General features: G+C 36.6%; 1 protein-coding gene across 2 annotated transcripts in view; it reads left to right on the forward strand.

The window, feature by feature from the left end:
• LOC126336769 (NFX1-type zinc finger-containing protein 1-like) overlaps nucleotides 1–19,345 on the forward strand; it is a 301,188-nt gene that overhangs the window by 252,761 nt on the left and 29,082 nt on the right. For both annotated transcript variants that reach the window (XM_050000780.1, XM_050000779.1), the window contains exons 14-15: nucleotides 9,696–9,913; nucleotides 11,001–11,275. In XM_050000780.1, the coding sequence (XP_049856737.1) occupies nucleotides 9,696–9,913; nucleotides 11,001–11,275 (493 nt within the window). The remainder of the gene's footprint in view (nucleotides 1–9,695; nucleotides 9,914–11,000; nucleotides 11,276–19,345) is intronic.

Here is a 19,345-nt window from a genome sequence, read left to right on the forward strand (position 1 = left end):
TTATCCCCCATTCTGAATATACTGTACCATTCTGTCTGTTTCAGTAGTGTTTTTTTTTTTTGAAAATGGTTTCACTTACAAATTTTATTTCTGATTTTGTAACTGTTTTGTAGTGTTTTAATGTGTTACTGTTGAGAGGCATTTTTGCTATGTTCTTAGTCACAGTATATTGTGCTTTGGTCCATTTATTAATTCTGTTATGCCTCATAGGATTCATTGAGTTCATATGTTTTGAATTCTTCAAATTTTTTAAATTTGTCTACAGTTTTGACTTCTTGTTCTTTTATTTCAATATTGTTCACAAGTGGTGAGTCTGTTAACATAATTGGTGTTTCTTTAATAGATAGTACGAGAATGACTTTCTGTGCTACTTGCTGTAGTGACTTAACTTGTCAGGTGTTATGATTTTTGTTGAACCAGAAAGAAAGACCATCAGTGAATCCGAGACAGTTTAAATTTATATTGTCTTTGAGTCTTCAGTTTTGGTGGTGTTTGAGATTAACCTTGTTCTGTTCTCTCATTGTTCGTTATGTCCCAGGAAGAATAGTCAGTATTCAGAGGTATGAAATAAATTATCATTCAAACCAAAATAACATCTAGTAAACATTGGTATCTAAAATTCGTACACTAAGAGCTATGAGAACTTGTTCAGATGAAAAGATCTATTTCACAGTAGCAGAAATGAAAAACTGCAGTTAGCTCTTAATGTATGTATTGTAAAATCCTGTTTACTAGACTCTTTTGGTTCAAATGCAGTCTTCCTGTCTTAAACCATCATATATGGGTAATGATTCAGAAAGTACCCCTCTGAACTTGACTTCAGATTTAGTGTTGGTTGAGCTGAGTACTCAGTTTGATTATAATTTGGTTGTAGTCCAAAATTTTGAAGGACTGTTAACACAGTCACATGCCTTATTAAAGATCTACGAAGGATATTGCAATAGACATATTTTGTTTCCTGTACAATGCCATGACTAATTTGAAAGTGATGATTGGTTCTTCAAGCTTCTTCAGGGTCTGAAATCTCCCTGTTAATTGTTGTTTAAATCAGCTATTTAAAAATCTTGTTTGTGTGATCCAAGAAACATTTATTTCTGTATTATTCAGACAGCTGTTATCTCATTTTTTGTCGAGTGAGTGGAGTATTACTGTGGTCCAGTGTTCACCAAGTTTCTCTGCTGCTCAGCGTGTTTAGGTTTGATCTGTAATGATATGCTTACGTTAATTTTTAAAAAATGCTTCATAGTTTAAAAGTATATCAAATGCTTTTGTGAAGATTGCAGCATTTTTCTTGGTAGTCTGTGTCATTTATCTGTCCTCACTTTTTAGCATTAATGTAGTGATGGTGTATTTCTGTAGTTGTCTTCCACAGGTCTGACAGTAGTGTCTTGAATTTGTTTTATGGTTTTCATTTGTTGAATTGATGAAATCTTTCTGATATTGTCCCTTAAATTGTGTGATAATTTTAGTGGTTTTTTTTTTTTAAATTACTTTTTCTTCTACTTTGTAGGTTTGAAATATTAACCATACCAATCGTCCTTTTTCATGATTTTTATCACATTCAGAACTCATCTTTTCTTGGTTGGTTTTCAGTTTCTTCTTCTTCTCCTCCTCCGTGTATTGGACTGTAAACAATATATATTTCTCTTAGTATTTTAATGATGTAGATTTATCCGGGAAAAATTTTATCTTTTCATATGTGATCTGGCTCCCATTCCCTTTCCTCCAGACAGGACGTTTTGAATTTCGTTTGGCATCCTTTTGAAGTATGTGGAGTTAGAGATGAGGTTGTGGTGTCGCAAGTCTTTGGCCATTGCTGTTGGTATGGTTATCTAGAGTCCATTTCCCAGTTATATCTCAGTTATTTTTTTCTCCTCCTAGTTGGGCATTGAGTTGCCCTAATAGGATATTAACATTGTTTTTACTTACTCGGGTTACTTCAGCTTGAGTTACTTCAGCTTGAGGAGCAAGAATTTCTTTATTCTTATGTTGTTGTTGTTGTTGTGGTCTTCAGTCCTGAGACTGGTTTGATGCAGCTCTCCATGCTACCCTATCATGTGCAAGTTTCTTCATCTCCCAGTACCTACTGCAACCTACATCCTTCTGAATCTGCTTAGTGTATTTATCTCTTGGTCTCCCTCTACGATTTTTACCCTCCACGCTGCCCTCCAATGCTAAATTTGTGATCCCTTGATGCCTCAGAACATGTCCTACCAACCGGTCTCTTCTTCTCGTCAAGTCATGCCACAAATTTCTCTACTCCCCAATCCTATTCAATACCTCATCATTAGTTATGTGATCTACCCATCTAATCTTCAGCATTCTTCTGTAGCACATTTCGAAAGCTTCTATTCTCCTCCTGTCCGAACTATTTATCGTCCATGTTTAACTTCCATACATGGCTACAATCCATACAAATACTTTCAGAAACGACTTCCTGGCACTTAAATTTATATTCAATGTTAATAAATTTCTCTTCTTCAGAAACACTTTCCTTACCATTGCACGTCTACATTTTATATCCCCTCTACTTCGACCATCATCAGTTATTTTGATCCCCAAATAGCAAAACTCATTTACTACTTTAAGTGTCTCATTTCCTAATTTAATTTCCTCAGCATCACCCAACTTTTCTTTTGTTTCCTTTATTGCTTGCTCAATATACAGATTGAATAACATTGGGGAGAGGCTACAACCCTGTCTTACAACCTTCCCAATCACTGCTTCCCTTTCATGCCCCTTGACCCTTATAACTGCCATCTGGTTTCTGTACAAATTGTAAATAGCCTTTTTCTCCCTGTATTTTACCCCTGCCACCTTCACAATTTGAAAGAGAGTATTCCAGTCAACATTGTCAAAAACTTTCTCTAAGTCTACAAATGCTAGAAATGTAGGTTTGCCTTTCTTTAATCTTTCATCTAAGATAAGTCGTAGGATCAGTATTGCCTCACATGTTCCAACTTTTCTACGGAATCCAAACTGATCTTCCCCGAGGTCGGCTTCTACCAGTTTTTCCATTCGTCTGTAAAGAATTAGCGTTAGTATTTTGCAGCTGTGACTTAACTGATAGTTCGGTATTTTCCCATCTGTCAACACATGCTTTCTTTGGGATTGGAATTATTATATTCTTCTTGAAGTCTGAGGGTACTTCCCCGGTCTCATACATCTTCCTCACCATTATTATTCTTATATTATATGCTTATTGTACAAATGTAAATCATTTACAGGTATATTTTCCATCTTTTGTTTTTGAAATAACAATTTATTTTCTTTAAATTTGCAGACCATTGATAATAGAGTTATAAAGCTTTTGAAACTAGTTGAGTATTTATGGTTCAGTTATAAGCTTTTGAAACCAGTCTGCTAATAAATTTCAAGGCTGTGTTGGTCGAATGGAAAGTAAATGTAGTACTCAGCCATTTTGCGTATCAAGAACTGACACATTCAGACCTATTATCTCAATGGTTGTAGCTGTCACCTTTCAGTTCAGCTGAACACCCAATCCATGGAGCCAGGGCTGCTTCAGATAAGCAACACTTTGGCTTCGAGATCAGACATCCGATGACAATGTTCAGGAGAAGCAGGTGCTCAGTGATATTAGTTCAGCAGTGTCGGGGAAATCAATATGTGGGCCATTCAACATAACCAGAAGAACCAACACAAAGTGCAGTTTTCATTCTGTGTTGCAACAACTAGTAACACAGGTAAAGTGGTAAACAGGTAAGGAATCAGATCAGTCTTTGGCCCACCTTGGAAAATTAAGGAAATGTTGTGACATGTTAAAGATAATATTGGCCTGAGAGTATGAGGGATTCATATGTTCCTTCTGAATGTGACAGCAGCAACTGGGAGCAGTCTGTAGACTATTTTCAATTTCTATAGACTATTTTCAATCACTGTGTCGAACTTCAGTGTCATCTTAGCTTCCGGAACAGCCTGTTAAAGAAACACAAGATTATATTTTAATATACAAAAATTCTGGCCCACACTTTGAACTAGTGGCATTCTTTGATTAGATCAGTACAGGAAATTAGACACATGACAAAATATGCAATAAAAAAAACTGACCACACATCTAGCAATGGATGGAAGAATGGAGTTGCTCAAGAAAGAATGCAGAGAAAGGTTTACTGTAGTTTACCACACATTGTGACTGATGGCATTGCAAGTGATACACGACAAAGAACACTAACATAGTCTATGGATGTAGACAGCACCATTTCCATGATGTCATAATGATATAATCATGTTGATCAAATGCCATCCTTTGGGTATCAAAGTGGATACCTGGCCAGCCTCAAGACAGTCGGTCTTAATCTAACTGTGATTCAGGCAATCATCGAGACAATGGTATTTTATTCCAAATTTGATGCATCAAGTAACCAAGATCTTTTAATCCTGCCTTGTGTTTACTTATTGGATTCACGGGCGGGGGGGGGGGGGGTCATGTTTCTAGTTCTTTGCATAAAGAACTATCTACGTACTGGAGACCAATTATGGCATATCTGGCAGATCAATAAAATATGTTATAAGTAACTACCATTCCTGTGTAACTCATCTGTGCTGCATGTAATGTAGCATAGTGATTCGCATCGTTGGCTAGCATGCTGCAGGTCACCGGGAGATTATTGAAGCAGAAGCTAATAACCTAGCAACGCATTTCGTTCAAGAGGAAATACTTATATCAGAACATTACTCCAAAAATATGTCAGCATTAAATCAAAGTGTACTTAGCAAGCGACAATGAAGGCTATCAAGAGCAGTGAATGAATGTGGAGCAGAGAATCCATGGTAACATTAAGTTCACTATGACCATTATTCATCCTGTGCTAGTTCGACAGTTTTGATCGCAATATTCCAAAGAGGAAAACTGTTTCAACTACAAAAGAAAAACTGTCAACAACACCTAGTCAAAATTGGCAGCTTGCTGATTGATCACGAACTTATGAAATATAACAGTTACTATGGATGAGCTCAAAGTGTTAAATAAAAGTATATATGCTTCACCATCCATAATCTCGGAGAAACAGCTAAATGTGCTAAAAGTAGATCATGAGCAGATATTAGGTAATGATGTTTCAATGAAACATTTCTTAGCCTACAACTTAAAAACTGCTGCTGATGCTGCTAGTGATGAACTTTCATTTGATTAAGTTAGTACATTGAACAAGTATAAGAAGAAAATAATTTCCAACAATGTTATTGCCAGAGCTGAAAAATCAAACAGTTTAGTTCATTGGAACGAAAGTGATTATATTATCAAAGTGAACCAGTTCCTTGATAGTTGTTCTTAAGGACAGGCAAATGGGAAAATGGAGGTGGTGTATGTGTTGCAGTAGACAAGAAACTCAAATGCACTGAATTGAAGCTGCTTGTGAGATTGTTTGGTCAAGTCTCTGTATCAGGGGTGGGCATAAAATGGTAATTCAGTCCTTCTATCGCCCACCTGACTCATCTCTTGATGTAATCAGAAACTTTAGAGAAAACCACAGTTCACATGTACTTAAGTTCCCAATCCTATTAGACATCCTGCAAAACTTTACTAAATGCCTTCTCTGAAAGCTACCTAGAACAGATGGTTAGAAACACTGCTCATGATGGAAATATATTTGATCTAATGGCAACAAATAGATCTGACCTCTTTGAGGATGTCCGCATTGAAACTGGTATCAGTGACTGCGAGGCAGTTGTGACAACAATGGGTACCAAAGTACAAAGGACAAATAGAACATGCAGAAAGATATAGACTAAAGAGCCAAAGAAACTGGTACACCTGCCTAATACCTTGTAGGGCCCCCTTGAACACACAGAAGTGCTGCAACATGATGTGGCATGGACTTGAGTAAAGTTTGAAGTAGTGCTGGAAGGAATGGACACCATGAATCCCGCAGGGCTGTCCACAAATCCATAAGAGTATGAGAGGGTGGAGATCTCTTCTGAACAGCATCTTCCAAGGCATCCCAGATATGCTAAATAATGTTCATGTTTGGGGAGTTTTGTGGGCCAGTGGAAGTGCTTAAACTCAGAAGAGTGTTCCTGAAGCCACTCTGTAGCAATTGTGGACGTGTGGGGTGTCACATTGTCCTGGTGGATTTCCCCAAGTCCATCGGAATGCGAAATGCACATGAATGGATGCAGGTGATCATAAGGGTTGCTTACATATGTGTCATCTGTCAGAGTCATATATAGATGTATCTCAAATCCCATATCACTCCAGCTGCACACGCCCTACACCATTACAGATCCCCCAGCAGCTTGAACAGTCCCCTTCTGACATGCAGGGTCCCTGGATTCATGAGGTTGTTCCCATACCCATACATGTCCATCCACTCGATACAATTTGAAACAAGACTTGTCTGATCAGACAACATGTTTTCAGTCGTCAACAGTCCAATGTCAGTGTTGGCGGGCCCAGGTGAGGTGTAAACTTTGTGTTGTGCAATCATCAGGGTACAGAAGTGGGCCTACAGCTCTGAAAGCCCGTATTGGCGATGTTTAATTGAATGGTTCACACACTGACACTTGTTGATGGCCCAGCATTGAAATCTGCAACAATTTGCGGAAGGATTGCACTTCTGTCACATTCAATGATTCTGTTCAGTCGTCGTTGGTCCCGTTCTTGCAGGATCTTTTTCCGACCACAGCGATGTCGGAGATTTGATGTTCTACCAGATTCTGGATATTCACAGTACACTCATGAAATGGTTGTATGGGAAGATCCCCACTTCATCGTTACCTCGGAGATGCTGTGTCCCATTGCTCATGTACCACATTCAAACTCGCTCATATACTCATAACCTGCCATTGTAGCAGCAGTAACCAATCTGTCGACTGCACCAGACATTTGTTGTCTTATATAGGTGTTGCTGACCCAGCACTGTATTTTGCCTGTTTACATATCTCTGTATTTGAATACGCACACTTATACCAGTTTCTTTGACAGTTCAGTGTTTACATCCAATAAACTAGATAAAAAATCAGTAATGTCTTATCTCAATGAGGAACTTTAAACTTAGCACAGGTCAGGAGCATTTAGAGGAAGTCTGGCTCAAGTTTAAAAAAGTAGCTGACCTCACACAGTTTAGATATGTACCCAGTAGAACAGTTTGAAATGAGAGGGAACCTCCATGGTATACAGTCACTGTGAAGAAACTTCTGAAAAAAAAAAAAAACAGATATTATTGCATAATAGGTGTAAAACAAAGCATAGGGCTGTAGATAGAGATATGCTGAATGAAACACGTTCGGGTGTCAAGAGAGAAATGGGTGATGCTTTCAGTGACTACCGTAGCAGAATATAGTCAGATGACGTTTCACAAAATCCAAAGAAATCTGGTCGCATGTAAAGGCTGTCAGCGGTACCAAAGTTAGTGTCCAGTCTCTTGTGATGAGACAGGAACTGAAATTGAGGGCATCAAAGCAAAAGCTGAAATGCTTACTTCCATTTTCAAATGTTTCTTAACAAAGGAAGACCCTGGAGAATTGTCCCAATTTAATCCTTGTACCACTGAAAAAATGAATTAAATTGGTATTAGTGTCAGTGGTGTTGGAAAAACAACTGAAATTGTTAAAATTGAACAAAGCTCCAGGGCCAATGGAATCCCTGTCAGATTCTATAAGCAGTTTGTGGCTGAGTTCTCTTCTCACTACAATCTATCATAGATCCCTCAAGCAGAAAACAGTACTTAGTTCTTGGAAAAGGCACAGGTCACAACCAAACTATCATCCAGTATCCTTGACAGTGATTTGTTGTAGAATTGTAGAACATATTCTGAGCTCAAACACAATGAGTTATCTTGAACAAAATGACCTCCTCAATGCCAACCAGCATGGATCTAGAAAATGTTGATCATGTGAAACATAATTTTCACTTTTCTCACATGACATACAGAAAACTTTGGATCAAGGTAACGAGGTAAATGCAGTGTTTCTTGATTTCCAAAAAGCAGTTGACTCTGTACCACACTGTGCTTATTGTCAAAAGTACAATCATATGGGTATCAAGTGAAATTAGTGACTGGATTGAGGACTTTTTGGTAGGGAGGACACAGCATTCGTCATCGTCAGATGTAGAAGTAACTTTGAGTGTGCTGCAGAGAAGTGTGTTGTGACCCTTGCTGTTAGTGTTATATATTAATGATCTTGCAGACGATATTAATAGTAAAATCAGTCTTTTTGCAGATGATGCAGTTATCTATAATGAGGTAATATCTGATAGTTGCTGCTTAAATGTTCGGTCAGATCTTGATAAGATTTAAAACTGGTACAGAGATTGGCAACTTGCTTTAAATGTTCAGAAATGTAATATTCACTTTAAATGTTCAGAAATCTAAAATTGTGTGCTTCAGAAAATGAAAAAGTGTAGTATCCTATGACTATAATATCACTGAGTCACTGTTGGAATCGGACGACTCGTACAAGTTGCTGGGTGTAACACTTCGTAGGGATGTGAAATGCAGTGATCACATATGTTCAGTTGTAGGTAAACCAGCTGGTAAACTTCGGTGTATTGGCAGAATACTGGGGAAGTGCAATCAGTCTACAAGGGAGATTGCTTCAAATCACTCATGTGACCCATCATAGAATATTGCTCTGATGTGTGGGATCCATACCAGATAGGACTAACAGAGGATGTTGAACATATACAGAGAGGGGCAGTATGAATGGTCATAGGTTTTGTTTAAGCCGTGGGAGAGTGTTACAAAGATACTGAAGAAACTGAAGAAACTCTTGAAGACACAAGTAAACTACACAGAGAAAGTCTGTTAACAATGTTTCAAAAACCAGCTTTAAATGATTACTCTAGGGATGTGCTATAACACCCAAGGTATCACGAGGATAAGATTAGAAAAATTACTGCACACACAGAGGCGTTCAAACTATCATGCTTCCCACACTCCTTAGGTGAATGTAACAGGAATTAACCTTAATAACTGGTACAATGGGACGTATCCTCTGCCATATGCCTCATGTTGGTTTGTAGAGTATAGATGTAGATGTAGACATAATTGATATTATTTAAGTATTTGTAAAACAGAATTGCTTCTAGTGTCAGACTAGTACTGCAGTCAATCTGAAGGCCTAGTTACAGGATCACCTCAGTTCAGTACTATCTGAAACTTTCATAGACGATTTTATACAATTTTTCTCACAGAGAGCCATGGAATTGCACAGTTAATAGCTGGTTCAGATTGCTTTAAAATTTGAACTAATAGTGTGAGAAAATTTGGTTCACAAAGGTGCTGGGAGGCTCTTTTATAAATTTCTTGTACCTTAATATAGATATTAGAACCGGAAGACACCTAGTTAGCATTTACATGGCTACAGATATGGTAGTCCCTACAAGCTCCCCGCTTCCACACAGCCACAAATATGTGGCTTTCCATTTGCTGCAAAATGTACAGGTTCTGTCTCCTCTCATCCATTTGACTGTGAGTGGCATGTTGGCTGTAGGCTTTAGTGGAGGCAGGATCAAGAGAGAACTTGGGGTGTTATACCCATATCCCTAAGAAGTTTGAGGTGCTGCTAAATTTGACACACATGTATCTCCACTAGTAATGATGATCAGGATGTGCTATATTTATTTTGCAGTGTTTCACAGTATATATTATATAATAATATTGTGCAGAGAAGAAAGTTAAATTGTTCTACGGCATGTCAGTTGCTATTTTAAAATCATGTCTGTTACATTTCAGGAACCTTGTGAATGGCGTTGTAAACATTCCCGATGCACAAAGCTTTGCTATGAGCTTTGTAATCGTTCTCCATGTTATGAACCTTGTGAGAAAAAGCTTAAATGTGGGCATGATTGTGTTGGCTTCTGTGGTGAACCATGCCCCCCTCTTTGTAGAATTTGTAATGGAGATGAATTAACAACAATTGTCTTTGGCTCTGAAGATGAAGAGGGTGCCAGGTATATTTCTTAATATATAATTTTAAACTGGTATTCTGTAGAAAGACTGAAGTATATTTAGCTTCTTGGCTTAATTATGAATTTTTAAAATTATTTTTACAATCTTAAATGTCACTAAAATGGCTTCATTTTGAAAATGACTCATTCAACTGGAATAAACCTGAACAATAAATTCTGGCTATTTGACATTCACATCACATGGTGCATATTTAATTCTTTGGTGAAAGAGCTGTAAACTAACTCTCAGCTTAACTTCTGTCAAAACACATGGCACCTGAGAGACTCTGCCTCCCTGTAAAATTATTTAATGAAGTGACATCACATGTTATAGAGTTTCTATGCTGAAAGGTAGAAACAGATGTTTCCTGCATGCTCCTGCCCTCTTTATGTGTACTTGTCATTTCTTTGGTGATAGACTGAAGAAGGAAAAATTTCAGTTATATGTTGACATCAATTCTATGAAAATACTTTAATAGTAGTTGCAACCACATAATGTATGATTCTGATGAAAGAGAAGCTTAAAGAATATTACAGGAGCTGTTTGGCGACTCTGACGTGGAAGTAGCCCACATATGATTAAAACATTGAGTGCTGAAAATATTAATAGCCCATAGCTTTCATGCAAAAGAAATTTATTGTATTTTTTATTATCATCTGCATAAAACTGTTTCTCATTATGGCGCAAAATTCTCACTCAACAGCTTCAAAGCCTACCACCAAAAGAATATTTCAAAATTTGATAACAATCCATCACATGTGAACTTGTGGCATTTTATAGTTGTTTCAATGCCACAATTTCCTGCTTTTATCGTTCTGTACCTCAGTCAGCAAAAACTGAACCCTTATAAGATCACTTTGTTGTCAGTGTGTCTGTCTGACAGCTAAGATCCCTCTCCTCAGGGATGAGTAGAAGTATCAACCTGAAATTTGTGTCACGTATAGGTTGTCTTCAGCTCATTGTAACATTGTCAAATGCTGTCTCATTTTAAATGTAATGTCATGCATGTCACCATATTAGTAAAGGCTTTTTATGAAACTGTTTCTGAAAACGATTTTAAGATACACCTGTAATATTTTATAATTCTAGGTTTGTTTATCTGGAGGACTGCAAACACACTATTGAGTCTAAGGCATTGGATGAGTGGTTGAAACAGCAAAGTGCTGAAGTATGTCTTAGAAGCTGTCCTCTTTGTAAAACACCAATAAAGAGAAGCTTGAGGTTCTTAAATTATTTGAAAATTTCATATAATGACATCCAAAATATAAAGGAAAAAGTATTTGGAAATCCACAAGACAATAATGTAAAGAGGATACAACTGAATATTACACTGAAAAAAATAGTTCTTCCAGACATAGTGAGACGTAAGTATTGAAATACTGATTACAATGGTTTTTCTATATGTATTGTGCTTATAGTATACACTTACCACCTTCTTTTTCCTACTATATGCTCAGAAGTCATGAGGGAACATTTATGCTGTTAACAGGACAGTTCCATTCAGGGCTGCATGTGTTTTTTAAATACACTTGGAGACAGATGGCTCTACCAGTACTTACTTTCGAGAGGCACAATTTTCAGTACAGCTGAAAGAAAAGGCAACAGCACACACACTTTTTTCAAGGGAGAAAAATGGAAATAGCTGAATTGGGAGGGAAGGGAGAAGAATCACTCAGTATCCTTCTTACCACAGATCTGTGTATGACCAGCACTCTCCATCCTCCTCCCCCCTCCTTTTTAATTAAAAATTGGGAGAAGGTCCATACTGCTTCAATCTGTTTGCTGCACTGAAGAAGAGCCTATGGCTCCAAAAGTTATGAATGTTGTTGTCTACTTTCATATGTTAGCATCAGTCATTCTAGGAATTGCCTCTTGGAGGCAGACACTGCCCAGTGCATCTGTTTCTTTGTGAAGTATTAGGTAATATGGTATACACGAAGTTGCAGAGCATATTCATAGGGGGCAAGTTATCACTGTTAGCAAATGTGTTATATTGTTGTTAATAGTTCTAAAAGATAAAATATTTTGTGTTAACTTAGATTGGGTATATAAATAGGAAACAGCTGAGTATAAAGTACACACTATGAAAATCAGAAAATAGCATGTTGTATGATTTGCTGAAATGCTTGTGAATATGGCTGGTACTGCAGAAAAATTTATAATGTCTTTCATGACTCATTAAACTTTAGTAAAATTGATTACTACTTGTATGTTGAGTAAAGGTGAAACAAACAAATTTTGATTCTGTACATCTTCAAGGAGAATTTTATGACTGTATGCTTGTAATGAGCTGGCCTGCAATGCTTGATTCTTAAAAGTAGCCTGTACTGTTCTCAGAATTGTTCTATAAACAAAATTAATGGAGTGCTTTCACACAGACTTTCATCAAGGTTTATTTTGATTATATTACTAAATGTTACTACCACCAAAGTTATATTATTTATGAATGATGTATTTAAATAATTTGGATTATTTTTTGTGGTTTCCAGTGCTGCACAGGTTTATTTCATCCGATGTGTCAGTACAATCTAGTCCATAGTTCTGCCAGCAAACTTTCATGCAATGCAAAGTTTTTGTATATATAATGAACATACTGAGCATCAGAATAGAATGATGAATATTAACCCTTTAACTACTATATATGAGCTTTTTGGATTCTGTGCTGAGGCTCCGTATGTTATGGCTTTACTGCTAACCAAATGCTATGCCTGTTTTGAGAGATGGCATTCTGACTGGTGTGAAATACTTACCATCCAATTTTTTGAAAAATATTTGGTGAAAAATTTGATTTTTGAACATCTTATAGTCTGATATCTTCACTCGATAAAGATTAGTAAAATTCACAAAGGTAAAAATTCATTGGGCAAACTTTGTATGTGGTTGATTTTAGCTAATACATTGCAGTGAATGCAATGTAGACGAGATATCAAAATTTTCTTTAAAATTGAGAGCAGAACGATATCTAATTTCATTCTTGAGTTATTGGGTATTATATCCAAAGAACTGTCACACACGCTGCATACACTCAAAGCCTTGCAGATCGCTAATCGTGTGGTCATAACAATTTTTGTATCTCCTAAATAAGTCAAGGTATCAAAATGAGGTTTTTTTGCAAATTATAACACAGAATGAAGCACGTGTGTTGTTTGATAAATACTCTAAAAACCTTTATTCTCTGGGATATGGAAGTAACTTGTCTTCAGCAGTTACATATCAGCGGCTCAGGACGCATTCAGTTGTCCATAACACTGTAGGAAAATTCAAGCATTGTGCATATAAACCTGCAGAACACTTGGGGACTGGTGTAGTAGGATGTTTATAAATGCCCACAGTAGTGATAGGGTTAAAGAAATAAGAATATATCCACTGGTCAAAAAAATGAAAAATATAAGATTGTTTCAAAAGTAGGCCACTTGTCACCTTCAGAATACAGTTGTGTGGTAGAAACATATACACATACTATAGAACAACAGAATGAAAATATTTCAATTGTAAAATTTCCATTAACAATAAAACTGTAAAAAAGTAATTCACCACACTGTTACACTCAAGATAGTACTGTTTTGAGACACTGAACAGTGCTGTGAATTAGAATGGTGGAATGCTTCATTGATTGGAATATGATGAAGTTGGAGAGAGGACTAGGGTGTAGTCATTAACTATTAAGGCTATGACAATGGATCTGAAGATGTTTATTGGAAGGTAACATCTGTCTATAACAGAATGGAAAGAGAGAAACTAGGTTTGGAAAAGAAGGAGGCAATTTCCTGCAAGAATGAAGCAAGAGAATCCTAGTCATGAAGACAGAGAATGATGTCCTATAATATGATGAGATATTTTGGAGAGAGATATATTCTGTAACTTAGCGTACATTTCAGAATTGGTAACTATGTACTCGTGGCTGATTAAATTACTAGCTGATGTTTGAGGTTGGTGATTAAAACTTAGAAACCATAAATTATATTCCAAAAAAGGGCTCTGCGTCAATTGTAATCTATTTTTGGGTTGCATGGAGGAGCAGTACATGGCAGGTGGATGTAAAAATTATTTGATGAGTGCTTGTATAAATAATACTTCTACAGAAGATGATAGTAGTTTCAGATGAGCAAGAGTGTGTCTGGGGTTCAGTTATGACAGGAGGGTGAGGGATTCTCATAATTTTGAGCAACTGTTTTCATAATATGTTTAATCATCAGTTACTGTGAAAGGGATGGGAGCAGAAGGAAGAGAGAGGTTAAGAGAGTAATCCCTGCACCCACTCCATATTTGCTGTTCAGTTTATGGCTGGCTCTCATCATAGTTTCTCACTGTTCAGTAAAGCTTCTCATAAGAATTACACAATTTAATAATACTCTCTATGAATTCTGGTATGAAAATATCAGAAAAACGAACTGATCTGCTCATTGTGAGAAACGTCAGTGGATTAACCGAATTTAATTGAAAAGAATTTTGCATCTCTGGCCTTCTTTGTCAAATTATCTGCTTCCACAGATCAATAACTTGATTTTTGTGCCATGATGGTGCTCTATATGGCCTTGGATAAAGTGATTTCTACACAGTGATATAGAATGGTTCACTCGACTCAACTATGAAGTGCAAAATATTCCATCATTACTATTGTGGGATTTGAAAAAATGAGGGATTTAAATGTTTTCTTATCAATGGACTAGTGACTTATCAGGGAAGCAGAGTAACTGTGTGAGCTCACAGAGAATCTATCTTCACAGGGAAGACGTGAATTACATTGGACTGTTATTTGGTTTGACTCATGCTTGGAGTTCATAACTGTCTTGAAGGTAAATAGTGTATGTGAGGATCTGAACCATTTTCTTGCAAATTTTGGAGGCTCTGTCACAATCGGCTAAATGAATGATGATACAATTTTGGCTATCTGTATATATAAAGTTCAGGACAAACTTCCCTGGGAGTCATAGCAATGTGTGATTGCATAGATCTTGAATCTGCAACAAAGATTCACATTTTGATAATAATTAGCAGTAACAGATCAAGGCAAGCAGAAACTGTAAACAAAATGTCTAATGATGAGACAAATTAATACGAAACAAGTTATAACATGGAAGGTCGATTTTGAACCTGCAACAACAAGTTTACCTATCAAAATGTTGTTTGTTGTATGTGCCAGTTAGCTGTGTAAAGAATTTCTTGGTCATCCTTTTTTATGATTTTTTATTTGTCTTTATATAAGTGTGCCAATCTGGTGGCAGAAAGACCATGAACTTGTTTTGTAGCTGCAAACTCCATCACCATTGTACCGTCTTCTGTGCTACGTGAAATATCATTCTAGAAAACCAACTTCTGTGAAATGACGCCCACTCCCTGTTCTTAAGAGATGTATGTGTTGTATCTCATGTTTATAATTTGGAATAGTTCACTTACAGATTGTTCACAGACTTTTATATGGGCAGTACTTGTTAGTACAAACTCATCAACACTCTTTTAGGCCTAGTTACTAATGCTGACTTCATTTATTAAGAGATCATCACTATTGTCTTGATGTTATAGATTCCATAGCCCACAGAGCACTGCTGAGCCAGGACAGCAGTGGCATGGAATAACCTCCCAAGTAGTGGGTGTCGCAACTCTTGGAAAGACTGCTCTCATTACCCTGTGTTGCAGATACCCTGTGCCTATCCAAACTCAGGGATGTGCACAAAAGAATCAAAAATTCTATGCACAGTATGTGGGCTGAAATTAATTACTTCACTTAAAAAATAACACTTGCCAAGGTTACGGCTATCATTTGATCACTCTTTGATTAAAGAAAGACATGGCACAGCACATCACTTTCCCAAAAAGTGACATGTTACACCACATATCACCCCCACTGATACGAATGGCATCGTAACAGCTCTATCACCTAACTAAACAAGAAGTCTTCTTAACTATTAACAAACTTTTTCCTCTTATAACTGTGAATAGGGACAACATCTCCTTCTCTTTTGATACCCACTTTCATTATTATATAACAAACACAAGGCTGTTAGTGGCACCAAAGTTAGAATCCAGTCCATAGTAAATGAGACAGGAACTGAAATTGAGGGTAGCAGAGCAAAAGCTGAAATGCTTACTTCCATTTTCAAATGTTCCTTTACAAAGGAAAACCCAGGAGAATTGCCCAGGTTTAATACTTGTACCACTGAAAAAATGAATGAAATAAGTATTTGTGTCAGTGTTGTTGAGAAACAGCTGACGTCCTTAAAACTGAACAAAGCTCCAGGGCCAATGGAAACCCTGTCAGATTCTCTACTGAATTTGCGGATGCGTCAGCCCCTCTTCTAACTATAATCTGTCGTAGATCCCTCGACAAAAAACCGTGCCCAGTTCTTGGAAAAAGGAACCGCTCACACCCATGTACAAGAAGGGCAGTTGAAGTGATCCACAAAACTACTGTCCAATATTCTTGACATCGGTTTGTTGTAGAATCTTAGGACATATTCTGAGCTCAGACATTATGAGGTATCTTGAGCGCTTTATCTCCTCAATGCCAACCAGCATGGATTTTGAAAACATCGATCATATGAACTCCATCTCACAGTTTTCTCAAATGACATTTTGAAAGCTTTGGATCAAGGCGACCAGGTGGATGCAGTGTTTCTTGATTTCTGAAAAGCACTTGACTCAGTACCACACATACACTTACTGTTCAAAGTATGATCATATGGGGTATCAAGTGAAATTTGTGACTGGATTGAGGACTTTTTGGTAGGCAGGACACAGCATGTTATCTTGGATGGGGAGTCATCATCAGATGTAGAAGTAACTTTGGGTGTGCCCCAGGGAAGTATGTTGGCACTCTTGCTGCTCATGTTGCATATTAATGACCTTGCAGGCAATAGTAATAGTAAAATAAGGCTTTTTGCAGATGAAGCAGTTATTTATAATGACGAACTGTCTTAGGGAAGCTGCATAAATATTCAGCCAGATCTTGATAAGATTTAAACATGGTACAGAGATTGGCAACTTGATCTAAATGTTCGGAAATGTAAACTTCTGCACTTCACAAAACAAAATTAGTATATATGATTATTTTTTTTATCCTCATATTAGAGTTTGAAACTTCAGAAAAATCCAAACAATGGTCAATAGCTATTTTTTTTATCCTCATATTAGAGTTTGAAACTTCAGAAAAATCCAAACAATGGTCAATAGCTCTTTCTTGGGTGCTGTATAATTTATCTCCTGTTTGTGAAGACTTCTGCTGGCAAAAGCTGTGCCCCCCTTGCTCAGTATCCCACTCACCATGAAACAGTTCACACACCAAACTGTATTCCAATATGTCTGTGGTTAAATGGTTGATGCATCTCTGGATGGCCTAAAATTTTAGCATCTAAGAGATACAGCATAATATTATTAAATTCTTTGGATGCACAGTCATCCCATATCCATCTCAGTCAATGTTTAAGCAGGAATAGAAGTCTAGGATAGGCCATTGAGTGTCCCGCCAATCCTAAAACTGAACATAACATTTGCATGTTGCATGGTTTAGGACTTTCTTGTATCACCTGGATCCGTTTTGGATGAAGTTGTATTCCTTTTACATAATATGTCCTCCAGATTTTAGTTCATCCCCACCAAAATGGGACTTGGCTGATTCTATTGTGATTCCCTTTTGCTGTAGTCAATGTAAAGTTCTGATTGATAATACACAATGTTCCTCCCATGCCTTAGATAATAGTAGCAAGTTATCTGTGTATATAATTAGGTCATTTACCAAATCATTACCCAAAGTCTTCTTTAATCTTCCTATCAAAATAGCTACAAGCACACGAAGTTCTTAAGATTTGCCCTTAAATAGAAATGCTGTATAAGTTCTGGAATCTCCTTGCAAATGCCCTGCCAGTTGCCCACTCTTAAGTCCTTGGAACTAAAGAATTGATCCTGCTCAAGCTTAATAAAGTTTTTATATCTACTAATTTTTAGAGCGTAGCTCCTTTCTCCTTAATTGTGATTATAATTTTGCTAGTATTTTAAATACCTTGTATATATCCAAAGTGAAATTTTTTACTTAAACATTATATAGGTCCTTCACGAGATGATTCTTAATTTTGAGTTCATTGTCTCACTACATATCATCACATTCATTATCAAGTTGACTTAAGGTCTTCCTTTCAGTTGCATATAAGGAGGCGTCATTTCAGTAGTGGAACACATCCAGTTTTGTTCATGTCAAGATACTGAGATTTAAACGTAATTGAGTGATGACAATTCTCTGACTGAGACATCTGAAGTGTTGCAGTCCATCGCTTGTTGCAAGGGATTATTGTTTCTTTCTATTGTCATCAGACATTCATATCAAATTGTTTCTTCGTTCCTCTTGTTTCATGATTGAGCGATTCACTTACTCCAGTTCCCACTTCGTTTTCATTGTCTTTTCTGCTTAAAATGTTTTTTTTTTTTCTCCATAGATTTTGCATCTTCGCAGTAATTAGGTACACCAGTCCTTTTTATTTTTTTAATTTATGTTTTCATCGTTGTATCATTGCAAAGGTTAATGAATTCTTGTCCTGCTAGTTTCCATCCTATATTTCTTTTGTTATATAACTTCAAAAGTACTATATATCTTTCTTACCATTGGGATGTCAGAGCAACTGAATGACCGCTGTTTCTTATTGCATATGTACCAACTTCGATGTTTTCACAACGTTGATTGCTACATTTTTTGTATTTGACATGATCTTTTTTTTCCTATGTTCTTTTAAACCTAAGAAATAATTCATTTTGATGCTACACACACATTATACACAGTCTTATCTTAAACTGTATTATATTGCCATTAATTATCATCATTTTCTACTACTACTACGACTACTACTACTGCTACTGCTTTGTATATATTTTTCATACATTATGATTATATCTTTATACACCATCCCTATTAAATTGTCTTTATGATATTTCTTATTTTTGACTCCTTACTAAATGTGTTTCATATTTTAGACATTGAATGAATATGTAGGTTTGCTTCATTCCATTATTATGACACCATTGTGCTCCATAGTTGTCTCAATAGACCTGATGTACTCATGTCTTAGGTCTATGAACTACTGTTGTTATATTATTTTTAGTTCATAGTTATTTACTTGCATCTATTTGATGTAACAGATTTAATTATATTGCTGAACTTATTTTGTACCTTATAGTTTTAAGTATTTTTTGTAACCACGTAGGCTTCTGAAGAAGACACTACTGAGGCATTGAAACTGGAAGCCTAAATAAAGTTTCAAAAAATAAAGATAGTATATCTTTCTACAGCTGTTCATCCAGCCGTGTTCCTGTCTCCATATTTTTATGGTGGATTTACGTTTGTCATAAGTTGCATCTTCTGTGCTAGCTGAAATGTCATTCTAGAAAAACCAATGTCTACAAAATTACATCCACTTTCCCTTATTAAGAGATGTGTAATTCTATCTGTA

Source organism: Schistocerca gregaria, chromosome 2, assembly GCF_023897955.1.
Source record: "Schistocerca gregaria isolate iqSchGreg1 chromosome 2, iqSchGreg1.2, whole genome shotgun sequence".
In the NCBI taxonomy this organism is placed as follows: domain Eukaryota; kingdom Metazoa; phylum Arthropoda; class Insecta; order Orthoptera; family Acrididae; genus Schistocerca; species Schistocerca gregaria.